Here is an 18960-nt window from a genome sequence, read left to right on the forward strand (position 1 = left end):
AGGCCGACACGAGCTGAGCCAGAAAAGGGATTTTGACGAAGGAAAAATCCTATTTCTGGGTGATTGGCTCGTGTCGCCCTATGAAACCCACCCTGTTTTGTTTTCCCCCCCCATGCAGGACAAGATGTTTTTAGATTAAGGATGTCCGCTAGGGGCGCTGCTGTCCGTGGCGTCCTCTAGTAGTAGTAGTAGCGGCCAGCATCGCCCGTTGGTATCAGCTCTCTCTTGTGGGGATTCTGATTGGAAGTTCTAATTGGTGAATGTCTCGTGGTAGTGTTCCCACTCGCCCCTATTACCATACCGACACTTCTTTTTAAGAGTGAGCGAGTCAGTTTTTACTGACATTTTCTTAATTTTGTTTTTCTCTGGTAATTTTAGATTAATTTTACCTAGAAGAATGATATTAAGGATCCTTTCATGGGCGAACACGAGCCAATCACCCAGAAATAGATTTTTCCTTCGTCAAAATCCCTTTTTTCGCCCCTGTTCGCGTTAACAAGAGAGAACCTATTTGGGAACAGACACGGAACGTAACGATCCTTAAAGGTTCGATGCAAGATTTTGCATGTCCGTGAGAACCTTCTCGATCGAAAGATAATAACTGTTAACGTATGTCTAACATTTATTGAAAAGAGTTTTGAGAACCTGCGGAAAGTCTTCATAGATCTCTTCGCAAGGTAGAAGACGAACAGGCTTCCTATTAGACTGGCTTCCTTCCTCGAAAGAACCAAGAGAGGTAGCGGAATATACGACATCTTTAATTTAAAGAAGGGGAAAAACAATACTTTACAGTTCAAGTTTTTTCCCCTAAGTTATAAATTAACAGATATTAAGATAAATGGGCGTCAAAGGAAGAGAGGATGAATGCCTCATTTTGGCCTTAGAGAGGTTGGATTCACAGAAGTCACGTTCTTCTCACAGCATGTTTCGTAAGGCTTTTCCAAGAGTATCTGGATATTCTATCAGAATCTATTATAAATAGACCTGAAAAACCTCTCCACTCTGAGTCTTTCCACGTGCAGACTGACCAGAAGTGGACATGAATGAGAGGATTTTTCAAGGTAAATGACAATAGTCATGGCTAAGACATAGAATTGCTGCAGATCGTGCTAGATGGAATGAGGAAACTGTCCTCTTCCGATACCTCTGTGAACCACATAGCGAGGTTTTTTCTTCACTTTCAGAGGGAAGAATCACCTATGTATATATCTGCTATCAAAGAACGCAGTAAAAGGCTATACTCTGTCTCTACAAGGGGAATTAGAGATAACAGAGGATTAAGATCTTCGGGATCTATACGATACCGCAATACGACAAGAGTAGGATATCATGTACTTCGAATGGAATTTTTTTTTTTTTTTGTGGCCACAGATTCCGTGTTCCGACAAAATGGAACTGCTCCTCATCAAACTTCTTTGAGGAAGTTTATGAAGGAATTCTTTGTTTCTCTTAGCCCTAAACGACCAAGAAGACAAGTGAATTTTTTGTGCATTGGAATCTCGCATCAGATTCAATGGAGACTCGGCAATGGGTTCTTGCCAGCATAGTATGTCTGGCAAAAGAACTAAATCCCTCTATTCCTGACGCAACGCTTTCAGATAGAAGTTTAGTTGCCCAGGCAGGGTACTTACATTTTCATCTACAGAAGAAGAGATGGTTTAAACGTTTGCCTACAGAGTCTTCGGGGTGCGATGAGGGCTCAAAATGCTTCCCAGAAGGTATTCAGAAGAATAACAATAAGAGCTAGAAAAATCAGGGTTCCGCCCAATTTCAGCTCAGTCTCTCCTTCGACTTCCAGACTCCTTCCCTTCCTTCGGGCAAGGATAGGGAAGATTCTGCAACGAGGAACCTCATCAACATGTAAGAAGAGATCTCGTTAGCAAAAGAAGTATTCACAAAGGATCCTCCTCGGAGGAAGACTCTTCTCTCTCGTATTGTTAGATATCCTGTCGTCTACTGGGTGTAGCTGACTAAAATCGCCTCCCCTTGCCAGGGGCCAAAAGCTCAAAGGGGAAGAATTTCTTCCACCCTTCTCCAGTCTCCTGATAAACTATGTGGTTGTTCAGGACTCTCGGACAATGTAGCGCCAGCCAAGCGCCAAATGCCAATACAGGCGAAAAAAACGCCAGAGGCGGACAGTTCCAAGGAACTCTGTCATGGCCGGATACTGAGAAGGAGGCGGGCCTCCAACCTGGCGCAAAATGCGCCAGAGGCGAACAAATCGGACAGTATATAAGAGTGTCCGATGTGGACATCGCCAGACAGCCTAGAGACTCTTCCAAGCTCGAAGCTCCAGCAAGTGTGGAGGAGCCAAGCCAGGCGCGAGGCGCCAGCCAGGCTCTAGGAGCCAGCCAGGCTCTAGGAGCCAGCCAGGCTCTGGAGCCAGCCAGGCTCTAGGAGCCAGCCAGGCTCTAGGAGCCAGCCAGGCTCTAGGAGCCAGCCAGGCTCTAGAAGCCAGCCAGGCTCTAGAAGCCAGCCAGGCGCCATCCAGGTGCCAGGCTCCTTCAAGGCTAGGCTCCAGTCAGGATTGAGGATCCATCCAGGCGCAAGGCTCCTTCCAGTAAAGAGAAACCTAAAGCTCTGTCATGTAAGAGGGCTAGTCCCCATTGATATGATACAGGTAAGGCTCTGCCATGTAAGTGGGTCAGCCCCCATTGGCACGATCCGAGAAGGCTCTGTCGTGTAAAGCGGGCTAGCCCCCATTGACATGATCCAGAATGGGTTTGTCAGTCATAGGTCCCTACCTCGCTGAAAACTCTTGAGGCATGGCAGACTCATAGACAGTAATCATGAAGTCTTCTGCCAAGCTCCAGGCGCAAGGCGCCAGCCAGACGCAAGGCTCCAGCCAGGCGCGAGGCGCTAGCCAGGAGGGAGGAGCCAATCAGGCGCCAGCCAGGCGCCAGCCAGGCGCCAGCCAGGCGCCAGCCAGGCGCAAGGCTCCAGCCAGGCTCTAGGCGCCATTCAGGCGCAAGGCTCCAGCCAGGCGCGAGGCGCTAGCCAGGCTCCAGGCTTCACCCAGAAGAGATCTATATCAAAGAATGCCCTGGCCTTCTTTGAGACAATGTGATCTCCTAAGCACTTGACAAGTGCATTGATGATTCCTTCAAACAGCTGAGAATTAAAAGCGCATGAAGTGCGAGCTTTTCTGTATTCTTGTTCTTTCCTTAACAATATGTCATAAGGACATATTAGCTGTCAACATACGGGAGATGCAAACTCTGTGTTTGACTTCCCATATCCGAAGGATGTCAAGATAACCTACGAGAGATCCTTCTCTCTTGGTTGATACGTGTATGCGGATACATTGCTGGGATAGGGAGCCGATACTGATCCTTAACTAGTGAGTTAAATTTTAGTTAACGTCGTGTTTTTTCTTTGGGTTGTTTGAAAGGAGTTTGGGGATAACTCTTTTCAACTTAAGCACTAACCCTCGTGTTAGGATCAGGTGATCGGGATCGGTGTTGTGCTCCTTAATTATGCCACTAGGCATAGGCATATTGTCATGTAAGAGGCTCTGTCGAGTAAATGGATAAGACCCCATCGACAGACCCACAAGAACTCTTAGCCATAGGTCACATCCTCGCTGAGGCTCTTGAGGCGAAGCAGATTCCTAGGCATTAGCCATGGAATCTTCCGCCTGAACAAGTAGGAACCAAGGTTTTATTTATTTATTACCTACAACGTATGTTGTTTACCTGTCTATTCAGTAAATAGTTGTCTCTTACCCACCACCAAGGGTGTCAATCAGCTAAGTATATATCTGCCGGGGAAGTTGCATGTACAAAAATGATATTGTTAGAATACAATAAAGTTTTGTACATACTTACCCGGCAGATATATACGATGAATGGCCCACCCAGCCTCCCCTCAGGAGACAGGTGGAAGAGAAAATCTGGTTCTAGAACGGGAACGGTTCCTATTCCTGCCACCCAGCGGCAGGGGGGTAGATCACCTGACCTACCTGCAGCGTGTGCCGCGAAATTCGAATTTCTGTCGGACGTCAGAGACATAAGCTAAGTATATATCTGCCGGGTAAGTATGTACAAAACTTTATTGTATTCTAACAATATCATTTTTATTGTAGTGTCTTACCGAACAATTATAGAGCCGTGATTTCCACGAGCGGCAGGATACTAAATTCAAATTTAGCGCGTCGGCGTCACCAACACTGGTGGTGATGACGTCATCTCCCTCCACTCGCGGGAGAACCAGGTACAACTGCCCAGGTGAATTCAATTCTTTTCCTGCCGGCGTCCGGTGAACATCGGTGGTCGGTGCGGTTGGATGACTTTGCTTCGCTTTTTTCTTGTGGATTTGATCTTCGGAATTGGTGAAGTACTCTTTTTTGGCGTTGTTATTTGGCTTTTTATTTAGGCGTTGCCATGTCGGATTCTAGTCCGTCGGGAGTTAGGTTTTTATCTCAGGATGTAAAACTAGATTATCCAAGTTAGAGTATGATTCTCACACTAAATGTGTTAAGTGTAGGGGACAGGTTTGTTCAGCAGATCGAACATGTAACGAGTGTAGTGATTGGACTGATTCTCAATGGAAGTTTTTTAGTTCATACTCGGAGAAATTAGCTAAAAGACAGAATTAGAAAAGCAGCGCTTAGGGAAAGTAGACTTAGCTCTGCTTCGTCTTGCGATGCATCTGTTCCTTCTGTTTCTCCTCAAATTGTTATGTCTCCTTTAACTACACCTCCTATTCCTCCTACTAATCCCGCTTCTCCGGCTTCCCGTGTAGTTTCTTCCGACACCATTGCCAGTCTGGAATCGAGGTTCAGATCAGTTTATTTTCGGTACTAGCGAATACGGTTTTGCAACTTGGTAATTCAGTTAAGACGTTTTTGGAGAAAGCGGCTTCAGGTAAGAGTGTAGTTGAGGGTGCGTCTGTCTGTCCTGACACGTCTCCTAGACAAAGGTCACTGTCCAGCTCCCCCGCACCGGGGAGAAGACATACCGGAAGTCCAAGGGAGTCGATCGGGATTTGCCCACAGACAGGCGCCTCTCTTGTTGAGCCTGTTGCGCCTCAACAGGGCTCGGTTAAGAGTTGGAAAGGTGTTGCGGTCAGACGCCATTCGAATGATTCAAGCGATTCATCTCCTGTCGCGCGGCGCTCTTGGCGACATTCGCCCGTTTCGCGTCCCTTAAAGAGGCGTTCAGGCGCCGATTCTTCGCCTCCTCTAGTCAAGCGGTATAAGGAGCCTGAGAGTAGGGTTGCGCCTCGGCCGTTAGCGGCTCGTTCGTCGCCTCAATCTGTGCCTTTTTCGGCTCCATCTACTAGTAGAGATTGTGGTTTTAGCGCTGTAGCTAGCAGTTCTAAGGTGTTTCTTTAGGGCGCTTTTTCGTCTGTTACGCCTGTTTCGCCTCGAATTTCGGCGGCTCGAGCAGGCGCAAGTAGTTTTTTCCGCCTCCTTCTGAACATTTAGGCTCTTCCAAGCCTACGTTAACTGTTTTTGATTCGTCTCTGGCGCCTTTGCGCAAGCAGTTAGAGATGTTAACCAACTGGATGAATGAATCCAAGGGTGGTTCGAAACCTTCAGAATCCGGTTGTAGTTCCGTCTACTTCTTCGGCGGTATCGGAGAATGAAGAGAAGTAGAGGAGGAGGATTCACATCACCTCTCGTGTTATTCACGTCTCCTTAGATTTCTTCTGGTATCTTATCCAGATTATTTTGAGAAAGCGGCTCCGCGCTCCCCAACTTCGACTTTTTTGATGAGGAGGAAAACTTCAGACCCTCTCCTCCCAAAACTTGTTCTATCTAAAGCGGTTAGACATTCGTGAAAGAGACGGAGAAATGGATGTCTATGAAAGAGACTTAGGGAAGGCTCTTTTTGCTTACCCTCCCTCTAAGTTGCTTCGTAAGAGGTATAGGTTTTATGTAACGGGGAAGCTCTCTCTGGGAGTTTCTGCCTCCTCCCAGGGAGACTTCTCTAGTTTAATCGACTCCTCTAGAAGATCTGCTTTCACCGCAGCGAAAGTTTTCTTTACAGCGCCTGAGTTGGACCACGTTGTAAAGAATCAATTTAAACTTTTGGAAGTCTTTAGCTTCCTTGATTGGACTATTGGCGCTTTAGCGGCCATGATCGAAGACTGTCTTCTCTTTCTCAGGAGTTAGCGGAGGATTGGATTGGTGTTCTGTCCTGTGCGGACAAATCCATTAGGGATGGATGTGATGAGTTAGCTTCGCTCATCGCCTTTGGTACCCTTAAGAAAAGGCAACTTTGTGCTCCTTTGCTTCTAAAAGGGTTACTTCCCAACAGAAGTCTGCTCTCTTGTTTGCTCCTTTTGTGAAAGATAACCTGTTTCCAGACGATGTAGTGTTGTCAATTTCGTCTGCGCTAGATAAGAAATCTACTTCGGATTTACTGGCACAGTCTACTAAGAGACCTAAAGCTCCTGTGGAGACTGTTCCTTCGGTTTCTCCCTTCTGGCCCAAGTGCCTTTTCGATTGGAGGGAGAAAACCCAAGCGCCTTCTTTCGGCCGAAGTCGAATTTGCGACCTCAAAGTCTAAAGGCCCTCGGCCAAGGTTAACAAACCTTCCAAATGAAAGCTCGGTTCTTCATGCACCAGTGGGAGCCAGGCTGGCTCTGTTTTGGGAGGAATGGGAAAACAGAGGAGCAGAAGCCTGGGTAGTGCAAGTACTCAAGTTCGGCTATCGTATTCCTCTCGTTTCACCTCCCTCGCTCTCACCTGTGCCAATTCCTATTCCAGGCATACTCTCCGGGCTCAGACAAATTTCTGGCGCTAGCCGCAGAAGTGGAAGCGCTTGTTCTCAAAGAACGCGATAGAACAGATAGAAGGGGATTTTCCTCCAGGCTTTTACAAATCGCCTTTTTGTAGTTCCCAAGTCATCAGGGGGCTGGAGGCCCGGTTTTTGGATGTGAGCGCCCTGAACTTGCATGTCCAGAAAAACAAAAATTTCATGTGGAGACCACTCGGTCGGTTCTGGAGTCCATCAGACCAGGAGGATTGGATGGTCTCTCTGGACATGCAAGACGCTTATTTTCACATTCCGATACATCGCGAATCTCGGAAGTACCTGAGGTTCATGTTCGAAAGGCAAGGTGGTGTTTCAGTTTCGGGCGCATTGCTTCGGACTAGCGACCGCTCTCAAGTTTTCACCAGGGTTCTATCCCCGATAGGAGGCTGGCTGCACATATTAGGAGTAAGAATCTCCCTCTATCTGGACGATTGGCTTCTCCGGTCGGAATCAGAGAGTCGGTGCATGAAGGACCTTTTGGAACAACTCTGGATCTTGCCAGAAAGTTAGGAATTCTGGTCAACAAACAGAAGTCCCAGTTGGTTCCATCTCAGAGCATCCTTTATTTGGGGATGATTTCTGAATGCTCAAGTTTGTCGGGCTTTTCTGTCCCCGAAGAGGGTTCAAGGCTTTCTGGAGACAGTTCAGGAGTTCTTGGACAAAAAGGTAAGTTCTGCCAATCAGTGGATGAGGCTCCTGGGCAAATTGATGTCAGTGGAGAAATTTGTGACGTTGGAAGACTGCACATTGAGACCTCTGCAGTTTTTCCTGAGAGCCTCTTGGTGCAGGAAGACACCAACCAGACTCGATTACCTTTCCTGTCACAGATCAAATAAAAGAGGACCTAAGGTGGTGGCTCTCTCGAGCAAGGTTGGAAGAAGGGTTAGATTTACGACCCATCCTCCCGAACCTACAGTCTTTTCCGACGCATCGGACACAGGTTGGGGAGCCCTACTGGGAAATCAACGGACTTCAGGAGCTTGGTCGGAGAAGGAGAAGAAGTTCCACATAAATGTAAAGGAACTGTTAGCAATTTTCCTGGGGCTCAGACAGTTTCGGAGCTTAGTAGAAGGTCGAGTAGTGGCAGTGCATTCCGACAACTCCACGGCTCTCTCGTACGTGCGGAAACAGGGGGGGACTCAGTCTTTCTCTCTGTACGAAGTAGCCAAGGATCTCCTGTGGTCAAACGAAGCGAAAGTTCAGCTAGTCCCGAGATTTGTTCCGGGAAAGATGAACGTCCTGGCGGACGAGTTAAGTCGTCAACAGCAAGTGTCCTACCGTCTGGAGTGGACTTTGGACAACAAGATTTGTCAGAAACTTTGGCGCCTTTGGGGACGACCGTCAATAGACCTGTTCGCGACATCAAGGAACAACGTCTTCCTCTCTTTTGTTCTCCAGTCCCAGATCCTCTAGCTTGGTCGGTGGACGCAATGCTGTTGGATTGGTCGGGTCTGGAAGCTTATGCATTCCCTCCGTTCGGTCTAATAAGAGAGGTGCTGAACAAGTTCATGTTGCACAGCAATGTAACACTAACGTTAATCGCTCCCTTTTGGCCCAGGAAAGAGTGGTTCCCGGACCTTCTCCAGTTGTTAGTAGACTTCCCCAGACTTCTTCCTCCAGAGAAGTGGCTTCTCAAACAACCTCACTTCAAGAGGTTCCACCAAAAACTTGTCCGCTCTAGCTCTGACCAGGGTTCAGACTGTCCGGAATCTTGTCAGAGCGAAAGGATTTTCAAGAAGAGCTGCAGAAGCTATCGCTCGTTGTAGGAGAGAGTCTTCTAACAAACTCTATCAAGGGAAGTGGAGAATCTTCAGAGAGTGGTGTAGAAGTGCTAAAGTCTCTACTTCTGCGACCTCTTTAACAGAAATAGCAGATTTTCTTCTATTTCTTAGGAACTCTAAGAAACTGGCTCCTTCGACGATCAGAGGATATAGAGCCATGCTCTCTTCGGTTTTTCGACATCGAGGTTTGGATATTTCCTCCAATTTCAGATCTGTCGGACCTCATTAGGTCTTTCGAAACCACTAAGCTCCCGCAAGATACAGTGGCTTGGAACTTAGAGTGGTGCTTAAGTTCCTCATGGGGCCACCGTTTGAGCCTTTGAAGTCGGCTTCACTCAGGAACTTGACTAAGAAGGCACTTTTTCTTATTGCACTAGCTTCTGCTAAGCGTGTCAGCGAATTGCACGCTATAGACAAAAGAGTCGGTTTCTCTCAAGGCAATGCTGTATTTTCGGTATCTTTGACCTTTCTAGCCAAAAAATGAGATCCTTCTAATCCTTGGCCGAGGAGTTTTGTGGTAAGGAACTTATCTGATTTGGTTGGACATGAGGAGGAAGAAAGGCTCTTATGTCCAGTCAGGGCTATTAAGCAGTATCTGTTTGTCACTAAGGGTATTAGAGGACAATCTTCTAAGCTCTGGACCTCGGTTCAAAATCCCTCTCATCCTCTTTCTAAGAATGCTATATCGTTCTTTATTAGAGAGCTTATCAGGGAAGCTCACTCGCAGTCCGAGAACGACAATCTTTCTGTTCTGAGAGTTAAAGCTCACGAGGTTAGAGCAGTGGCAACTTCTTTAGCATTCAGAAAGAATTTATCTTTAGCTTCGATTCTTCAGAGCACGTTCTGGAGATCGAATTCGGTTTTTGCGAGTCATTATCTCAAAGAGATAGAAACGGTTTTCGAGAATTGTAAAACGTTAGGTCCGGTGGCGGTTTCTGGCATGGTGTTGGGAGAAACGGCACAGGGGTCGTCACCTCTATGCTAACTTTTCACCTTGAATAGGTTGTCGAGTTCAAGGGAAGCTGGGGGTACTGAGTACCTGGGATACTCACCAGTCTGTTAGGTCAGATTTTACAATGGTTGGGTATATATGTTTTTAAATCTGGTGTTGGTGACAAATGTTTTGTATGATTGAATTTCTGGTCTTAGCCCAGGGCAAGGGCAATCTTTGTTGTTACTATCCTCCGTCAGTCAGCCTTGACTCGCTTGAACTACGGAAGGATTCCACTCCTGTAGAGGCTAACTTTGGTCAAATTCCAGTTCCTCTACAATAGTAAGAAGAGCACCGACCAGAGGCAGTAACAGTCTGCTGTAGCTCTCTTACAAGGTAAGGTACAACAGACACCTTGAGTGTTTACTGGTATTGCAATAAATGTAACCATTTAAAAATACTAGTGGTCCACTGAATCCCACCTTCCCATAAATGTGTAATCAGCTCTATAATTGTTCGGTAAGACACTACAATAAAAATGAAATTTTCATTATTAAAATGAAGTTTTATTGTATACTTACCGAACAATTATGATTATACCCACCCTCCTCCCCTTAGGTGGACGGACGGGCAGAAAGAATTGGATTCACCTGGGCAGTTGTACCTGGTTCTCCCGCGAGTGGAGGGAGATGACGTCATCACCACCAGTGTTGGCGACGCCGACGCGCTAAATTTGAATTTAGTATCCTGCCGCTCGTGGAAATCACGGCTCTATAATTGTTCGGTAAGTATACAATAAAACTTCATTTTAATAATGAAAATTTCATTTTTCGACAAATTGCCATTTTGTAAGGTTTAACCTTTGGATTGGACAGTTGATCACCAAAGAACAATTTTTTTTTTCTCTCATACCATTAATCTTCAGAAGGAATTCAAAATAAAATTTTGTTATTTTAGTAACCTAAGTTTCTTTTGTATGTATGTTAAATGTATGAAATGTTTTATGGAAAACATTGTTTCCAATTTTTTTGTATTGTTGCCTTTTGTTGTGTTGGAATTATATTTAAAATATAAAGCAGTCAAACATTACTGAGAATATCTTCTAAGTCTCTCCAGCTGGTATGAAATTGTTTGTAGTGGGGCTTTCTAGTGAATTGTTGCTGAAGTGAGTAAAAAATCACAACATAGGTGATCTAACCCAACTTATTTAGATTTTATACTGTAATCACCTCTTGGTTACCATTACCTATGATTTTTTAAAGGGTTTTGTATTTAATGGAATAAATAGTGTAGTTCTATAGAATAATACAATTTCTGATAAGCACATTAATTTTTGTATCTCTGTCATAAGTGCTGTAATACCATAAATGTGAGTGTTTGAATTTCATTCTAAATTTTCCCTTTTCAGTCGGTCAACTGATTTTGAAGTCCATCGAAACTGGCTTGCTATTACACACAGCTTACCTGTAAGCAAATGGTACTATGATCACACCTCGGAATGGACTTTGGACTATCCTCCTTTGTTTGCTTGGTTTGAATTTATTTTAGCTAAGGTAATGTATCCTGATACAGTTCAAGTTCAAGTAAAGCTATAATTTTATTTAAGTAACTTACCCAGTGAATACTTTGCTAACAATTTCTTCCCTCGGCAGCTTGAAGATTAAAAAATTTGTGGGTAACACTTCACAGATTTAGTGCAGGCAATAGGACCCACCCACCAACAGGAATACCATTTCATTCTATTTCTACCAACCTTCAGGAAACACTTGATTGTTGATGCCAAGTGTGTTCTTAAACTTGCTAGTCGGAGACTGGTTTTTTTTAAAAGAATTATGTACTGCCAATTTTGGGTAGCCTTCAAACTTTCACCATTCAGTACAGTATATTATTGTTTTGTTATTAATGGTCAGATTTGAGTTTCATATTTTGATGTGATAGCAAATTCACAATCATATTGGCAAATAAACTAGTACTGGTAGAGTAGCTTACCCTTTAAAGTTAACGCAATAATGTAAGATTACATTCGCTGCCAAACTAATACTTTTGTTTGAGACATGTTATGAGTAAGTAGTGTAATAATGTAAACGTTGCATTAGTTGCTGAACTAATACTTGCGTTCAAGACATTTTACAAGTAACGTGATAATATAAACATTACATTTGTTGCCAAACTAATGCTAGTAAACACACTTTGCTACAACAGCAGCCTGCCAAGTGTTGTGAGCAAAAACAGCTAGGTCAGATAAAGAAGAGTTCAGGGAATAATTGTCATTGTATAACATAATTTAGCATACATAATAAACTCATTTATATCTATGCCACAAGTCAACATTAAGAATTGGCATAATAAACTTGATTGATGACAAAAAACGTTCCAAGACTTGGAGAGGAAAATTAGCATCCAAAGACCACACTAGATAACAGTCCTCCAAATAAGGAAGAAAAGTTTAAACACTTAGATATAGTAGCTTCATCATGAAACATTTGAAAATATTTCTGTAGGATACAAGCGTTTTAGGAAACGGAGGAAGCAGTGTTACAGATATGTTTCTCAAAAGTCAATTTCTTATCAAAAGTTACATCTGAAATCTTAGCAGAGTTCATTTAAAATGTTACCATTTAAATGTAAATCAGGATGCAAAGGAAGACATGTTCCGGACTGGCTATCATACTTGTAAGTGTTAGGATTAACCCTTAAGAACCAGGCTAAGGAAACAATAGTACGTATGCAGCACCCCAGACCGGGCAAACTTTGAGTTTGACCAATTTAAGAAAAAAACACTTTAATGGGAAAAGGAAGACATGCAAATGCACATGGTGTAAAAAAAAAAATAAAAGATTCTTCCTACCTTCCACGAGAAGTAGAAATGACTATTTCCAACCCCTTTTTGGGCCACTTTTACATGACCACATATCATAACAGGTAAGAACTAAAATCAGTAACAAATTCTGAGTATATTTGTTGTAAAATGTTTACCTAAATTTACTGAGATTGAAGATGCAGTAACTTTTTGGGATTACACATGTTTTTTCTAATATATCTTTGCACCTTTCTTTGCAAAATTACAATAACTATAACTGACATACTATGATAAAAGATAACTAAAACCAACTGAAACCTGACTCATGAGACACCTAAAAATCTGAGCTGAGCCAGTCTCAAAGTTGCCATTGGTAAGTTTATTGGCAATTGTAGTAATGGAATCTCATTCCTGTCTGATTCCTACAGATCAATTGCATGCAACATTGATACTCACCATGAGTTAATCCACCCACCACTCAAAACTTGTTATCGTTAGCATATGATGGTCTCTGTCTATTAAAGGTTAAGTTTCATGGCCCAAAGCATACTCCACTGATGAATATGTGCCAGATCTCTATTTGAGGGTTGGGATTTAAAAGTTGCTCTTTCAAATAGGGTGATGCACTGATACTTTTATTTCCTATCCATAAAGGTGTTTTGCAAAAATAAGTTCATTAGTGTTTGAGGTCAGTTTCACCCCCCTTAGGTTTAGGGAATGTCAAACAGCCAGCCATAAAAGCCCCAAGATCACTGAGTACCTCTCTCTACCTTACCTGTTTGTCAAGAATAAAAAACTAATGGGTTCCTTACATGCAACACACATTGGGTAACTTCAGATGTCAATGAGAGATTGTCTTCAAAAAGAGAAACCAACAACCATGTTTCAAGATTTGAACCACCCACAGGTCTGCTCCTGTCTCCAACCAATGGTTCCAGAATTTTTTAAGACAAGGTAATCGCTTGAAGATGTGCTGGTGGTGGTCTAGCATTTCATCTCCATCTGCAGTGACCATAGGGAGACTTTTTGGGAAGTTTTTCTTCTCATCTAGAATGACAGGGTGAGCATGGAACTCTCAAAGTCACAAGCTGGAATGTCAGGGAATCAATATGATTGCCCACTCTTGGAATAAGAAGATGCAGGGACCTATAGAAATGGATACAGTTCCTGCTACTAGGAGACTATTGAGAGTGAGAGGGAGTTAAGCTGACATCTCAGTAATTTCCCAAACCAGCGGGCTAGGGAGGAGGGTTCAGTCCATATTGTCCACTGTACTGGTAGTCTTAGTCAGATGGCTAGAGCAAAGTATTAGACAAGCCATAAGTTCGTTAAGCCTGGTTGAATGTATGACCAAGCACATTTAGTGTACCAAATGGGGCTTCTAGTTAGTCAAAGAGTAGCTTACACGTACTAATATGCATTATCAGTGGAATCCACCAAAACTGAGACAGGCTTAGCAAGCCTAGCCAAATACTACTATCAACCAAAAATTAAACTCTTCCCAGACCCCAGTGGGGGAGTAACCTTCAGTTTCAAAATCTGAAAAACAATCATAAAAACCAAAACAGTTGGCCCCAAGGATTTTGGATAAGGGATTGTGAACAAGTACCAACGAATATCTGTTAACCTCTTGGATGTAGTTCGTCACATAAACCAGTGTCTGGCAGCCAGTCAGTCTTACATTTACTTTCATTGTATGAATCAACTTGCAGTCCTTTAGTCCAAATAATTATTTGTGGCTCATTTTTTTTTTTTTTTTTTTTTCTCTCCTTACTTTTAGGTATGGAAGGACACAATTGTGAACCACATCTTGACTGTCAGATTTATGGATGGTGCACTACCTGATGGATCGCCCTGTCAAATACTTTGATACATTTTTATTTTGACCCTCTGGTAGCCTCTAGCATTTACAAGTATATTCATCTCATGGACCACTACCATAATCATTACATGAGTTTAATTGGTGGATATCTGTAATGTAACTGATGCTGTACCTTCCTCAACAAGGTGAACATTTTTTCAGCTAATCATCTAGCTTCTAAATCAGACCTACCAAATTAGCGGAGCCTAATACATGACCTGCACTTTCATTAACCTGCATCCTTTGGTAGGTTGACAGCATGATAGATTCATTTACAGTATTTTATCTAAAAAATATAATTCTGTCAAAGAACTGATTTCTTCTACATTCAACTTTTGAGTAGTAGATAGTCTACTGGTATAGCTTATCCTCCATAGTAACAGGAACATTTGTTGTAAGCAATTGAAACATACAAGTACATTTTAAAACTAATTACTGAGTTACTTTAGAGGTATAATTACTGCACTACTTCAGGGATAATGGCTTGTTGTCCATAGTAACAGAATCATCTGTTGTAAGCATTTGGAATATTCATTTGTCCTTTTTGAACTAAGTTAATGTGAGTATGGCAGTTTTCAAGAATTATCATATTTCAGATTGCATGGTACTTTGATCCCCTGATGCTTAAAGTTGAAAACCTTAACTATGCATCTGTGGCAACTGTGGTATTTCAGCGTGTCTCTGTAATTGCTTCTGATCTCGTCTACGCATATGGATGTAAAATGTAAGTCTTCATAAGTTAAATTACTCGTAGCTCCTTTACATTAATAGAGCTCCCACACTAAGAATATATATCCATTTTGCTTGATATGCCATGTAATTGTTTTGATTGATAGTAATGGAGATTAAAAGAATTTAAAATTTAGTTACCCTTAGTTCTTGCTTCTAGTTAGCATAAATGAACATCTAGATACTTGACTTATATGAGACAAGGTTATTTTTCCTTATACGATGTGTTTTTAGGTGGAAATATGAACTGAATATGTCTCGTTGCGATTGTGAACTAATTGTTTTTTTGTTAACAGATTATGTTGGTGGCATCTTTATTGCTTACAAAAATTATGTGATTCCATTTGCAACTTTCCCTTATATCATCGTAATACGAACTTTACATTATTTATCTTCTATCGGCGTGAAAATTTTATCTACGGTTGTGTTTGATGGCATACGTTTACTGGAGTTTTATCCCTGTTGCCGATGCACGATAATAGTCATTAGCAGCTTGAACAGTTTTCTCAGCTTCAGTTATAACTAGGTTTAAATTTAACAGTATATTTCAAGATTGATCTTTGATCTATATTGATCTTTGATCTATAGCGAATAACGTTACTTCATTAAGATATCTCAGTTCTATTCTACATACTGTCATTTATAACAATTATGGTAATAGTGTACTATAGTACAATGATTGAAATAAAAACCAAACGGATGTTATCCAATTTGGTTGTACTTAGAAAAAAAAAGTTGTTTCTCGTTCGGTTGTTCATGGCTGTACATGTTTACACAATGAGTATAACGTTAAAACCATACTTTCATCATTCTCTTTTGCTGTTTTTAAACGTATGTAACTAGAAGATGGGATAAAGTTAGCCTATTGTAATTTGGTCTCTCATAAAATTGGATTATCGTAAAGTGAATTATCGTAACTTGAACACTACAGCTACCTGTACACTGTATAAAACCTTATTATATCTTTACATACTCTAGACACCCAAAGGATTAAAGCTAGGCATTTTTCACTTTACAGTATTTATAATAGTACTATAATGTACTGAACAGTACTACTGTACAGTAAATTCTATAGTACTATACTGCATAAATATTATTTTACTTATTGCGCCATCACAGGATTATGGTGCTGTTTGACTGGTCTAGGGCGCTGTTAACTGGTCTAGAATTTTGAAAGGTGTGCAGCGGCTGTAGGCTTTAAAATAGCTTAGTGTCGAAAATCACTTAGCGTCGGCGGCCAGGAACGGAACCCCTGTCGCTAACCAAGGGCCGCCTGTAATCTGTAAGGGCAGAATATATGGAACAAAGAACATGATTGTTACAAATAATATCAGATCAAGCCCAGGGTTGGAGTATGCAGTTCATCACGACCCATGGAAATTTGATGATTAACCTATGTGATCCAATCCCTATATGTAGTATGTACTACAGGATGTAGAAGACACTATAGTCAAACTCAGCCTTTTTGGCCACTAAGGCATTGGCTGCACAGTTGCCACAGTTCTCTAAATACGCTACGACAGTGATGAAGAAATGTCTGATATTTTTTATACTAACTAAATATATGGTACTCTGTTTCATAATAAAACTCCATATGTTTAAGAATGACTAAGTCTTTGATAGGAAAGTGAATGTTACTAAAAATGTTTTCCTGAAATTTGACAACACCTCTGTGCTGGGTTAGTGCTCCATTGCCACCTCAGCCCAACAAGGTCATGGACCCATCATGTAAACATCTCCCACTTCTCCCTGCCCCCACCTGCACAGTCAGACTAAGGAAATAATTTATAATGTTAATTGGTACTTTTTAGATGAAAAGGCCAACGGCGGACAGCCAAAGCTGCCAAAGTAAGCAAAAGGACAGTTAGAAGGATTTGCTCCAAAGCAAATCAAGATTGGTAATCAGAGGCTGAACACAAGAAAGAGAGAGAGAGAGAGAGAGAGAGAGAGAGAGAGAGAGAGAGAGAGAGAGAGAGAGAGAGAGAGAGAGAGAGAGAGAGAGAGAGAGAGAGAGGTGGGGCGGAAGTACCTACTTTGGGAGAAGTGGCAACGGTGTGGAAAATCCAGGGTAAACAAGGCCAGCGTGTAAAATCCAGGGTAAACAAGGCCAGCACCTTAGTGGGCAAAAAGGCTGAGTTTGACTATAACAGTTCACTTTTTTGTGTGAATATTGAAAATGTAATTGACTGCAAATAAAGTCTAAACCTTATTAATAAAGACAGATCTTTGGGTCAGCCCCATGAGAGTCATAAACTATCTCAGTGGTCTGGTTAAACTACTTAATATTAACCCTCTTACGCTGACTGGACGTATTTTACGTCGACATTTTTTGTCTCCCGTGTGCCGACTGGACGTATTTTACGTCGACTTACAAAAGTTTTTTTTTAAATTCGCGGAAAAATACTTATAGACCTACCAGCCTAAAACTTTTGAATCACGCGCCTTGGGGGATGCTGGGAGTTCACGGATCAAGGTGTTGTTTTGTTTACAATCGTTACGCAGGCGCGCAAGCACGAATTTCTTTCTTGCCGCACTAAAAAGTATCTGTGACACATCTCGGAAATTATTTCGTCACTTTGACATAATTTTTGTACCATTGTAAATTAGCCGTTACATGAAGTATTATATATGAAAATGTGCACATTTTTATGTAGAATACAACAATAAAATACTCATGATTGTAGCTTTTATCAGTTTTGAGATATTTTCATATAAATAACGATAATTGCCAAAATTTCAACCTTCGGTCAACTTTGACTACCGAAATGGTCGAAAAATGCAATTGTAAGCTAAAACTCTTATATTTTAGTAATATTTAATCATTTACCTTAATTTTGCAACAAATTGGAAGTCTCTAGCACAATATTTCGATTTATGGTGAATTTATGAAAAAACTTTTTCCTTACATCCGCGCGGTAACTCTTCCGAAAAAAATCATACATGCGATTGTGGTAATGTTTGCACCATTTTAAAATTAGCCGTTATATAAAGTTTTATATATGGAAATGTGCGCAATTTCATGCACAATACAACTAAAAACAACCCATGGTTGTAGCTTTTATGAGTTTTGATATATTTTCATATAAATAACGATAACTGCCAAAATTTCAACCTTCGGTCAACTTTGACTCTACCGAAATGGTCGAAAAACGCAATTATAAGCTAAAATGCTTATATTCTAGTAATATTCAAGCATTTACCTTCCTTTTGCAACAAATTGGAAGTCTCTAGCACAATATTTCGATTTATGGTGAATTTATGAAAAAAATAACATTTCTTTACGTCCGCGCGGTAACTCTTCCGAAAAAAATCATACGTGCGATTGTGGTAATGTTTGCACCATTTTAAATTAGCTGTTACATAAAGTTTTATATATGAAAATGTGCCCAATTTCAATGTAGAATACAAAAAAAATAATTGAAGGTTGTAGCTTTTCTCATTTTTGAAATATTTGCATATAAATCACGATAAATAGAAAAAAACCACGTTCGGTCAACTTTGACTCTAAACCGAAATGGTCGAAAAAGCAATTGTAAGCTAAAAACTCTTACAGTCTAGTAATATTCAGTCATTTATCTTCATCTTGAAACAAATTCGAAGTCTCTAGCAAAATATTTAGATTTATGGTGAATTTAAAAAAAAATCTTTCCTTCCCTCCGCGTGCGGATTCTCCGCCACAAATCTCCAAAATACGTACGTCCTTCTCGGAATATTTGCTCCATTTCATATTAGGCATTTCATAGAGTTTTATATATGAAAATGTGCGCAATTTTATGCAGAATAAAACGAAAAATATTTGAAGGTTGTAGCTTTTCTTATTTTCGAAATAATTGCATATAAAAAAAATATATATATAAAAATTCGACATTCGGTCAACTTTAACTCGTCAGATATGGTCGAAAACGGCAATTGTAAGCTAATACTCTTACAGTATAGTAATATTCAATCATTTGTCTTCATTTTGAAAGAAATTGGAAGTCTCTAGGACAATATTTAGATTTATGGTGAATTTTTGAAAAAAAATATTTGTTTACGTCCGCGCCTTACGAATTCATGCATTATTTTGTGATAATATTTTCTCTGTGTTGCTTTTA

At 41.3% G+C, this 18960-nt stretch overlaps 1 protein-coding gene across 3 annotated transcripts in view; it reads left to right on the forward strand.

Moving 5' to 3' along the window:
* The window catches only part of LOC135207287 (probable dolichyl pyrophosphate Glc1Man9GlcNAc2 alpha-1,3-glucosyltransferase), a 222911-nt gene that overhangs the window by 81614 nt on the left and 122337 nt on the right, over nucleotides 1-18960 (forward strand). For 2 of the 3 annotated variants that reach the window (XM_064238956.1, XM_064238958.1), the window contains exons 2-3: nucleotides 10885-11029; nucleotides 14734-14861. The exons of the other annotated variant lie outside the window; for it this stretch is intronic. In XM_064238956.1, coding sequence (XP_064095026.1) covers nucleotides 10885-11029; nucleotides 14734-14861 — 273 coding nt within the window. The remainder of the gene's footprint in view (nucleotides 1-10884; nucleotides 11030-14733; nucleotides 14862-18960) is intronic. 3 annotated transcript variants of the gene reach the window in all.

Source organism: Macrobrachium nipponense, chromosome 32 (genome assembly GCF_015104395.2).
Source record: "Macrobrachium nipponense isolate FS-2020 chromosome 32, ASM1510439v2, whole genome shotgun sequence".
NCBI classification, from domain to species: domain Eukaryota; kingdom Metazoa; phylum Arthropoda; class Malacostraca; order Decapoda; family Palaemonidae; genus Macrobrachium; species Macrobrachium nipponense.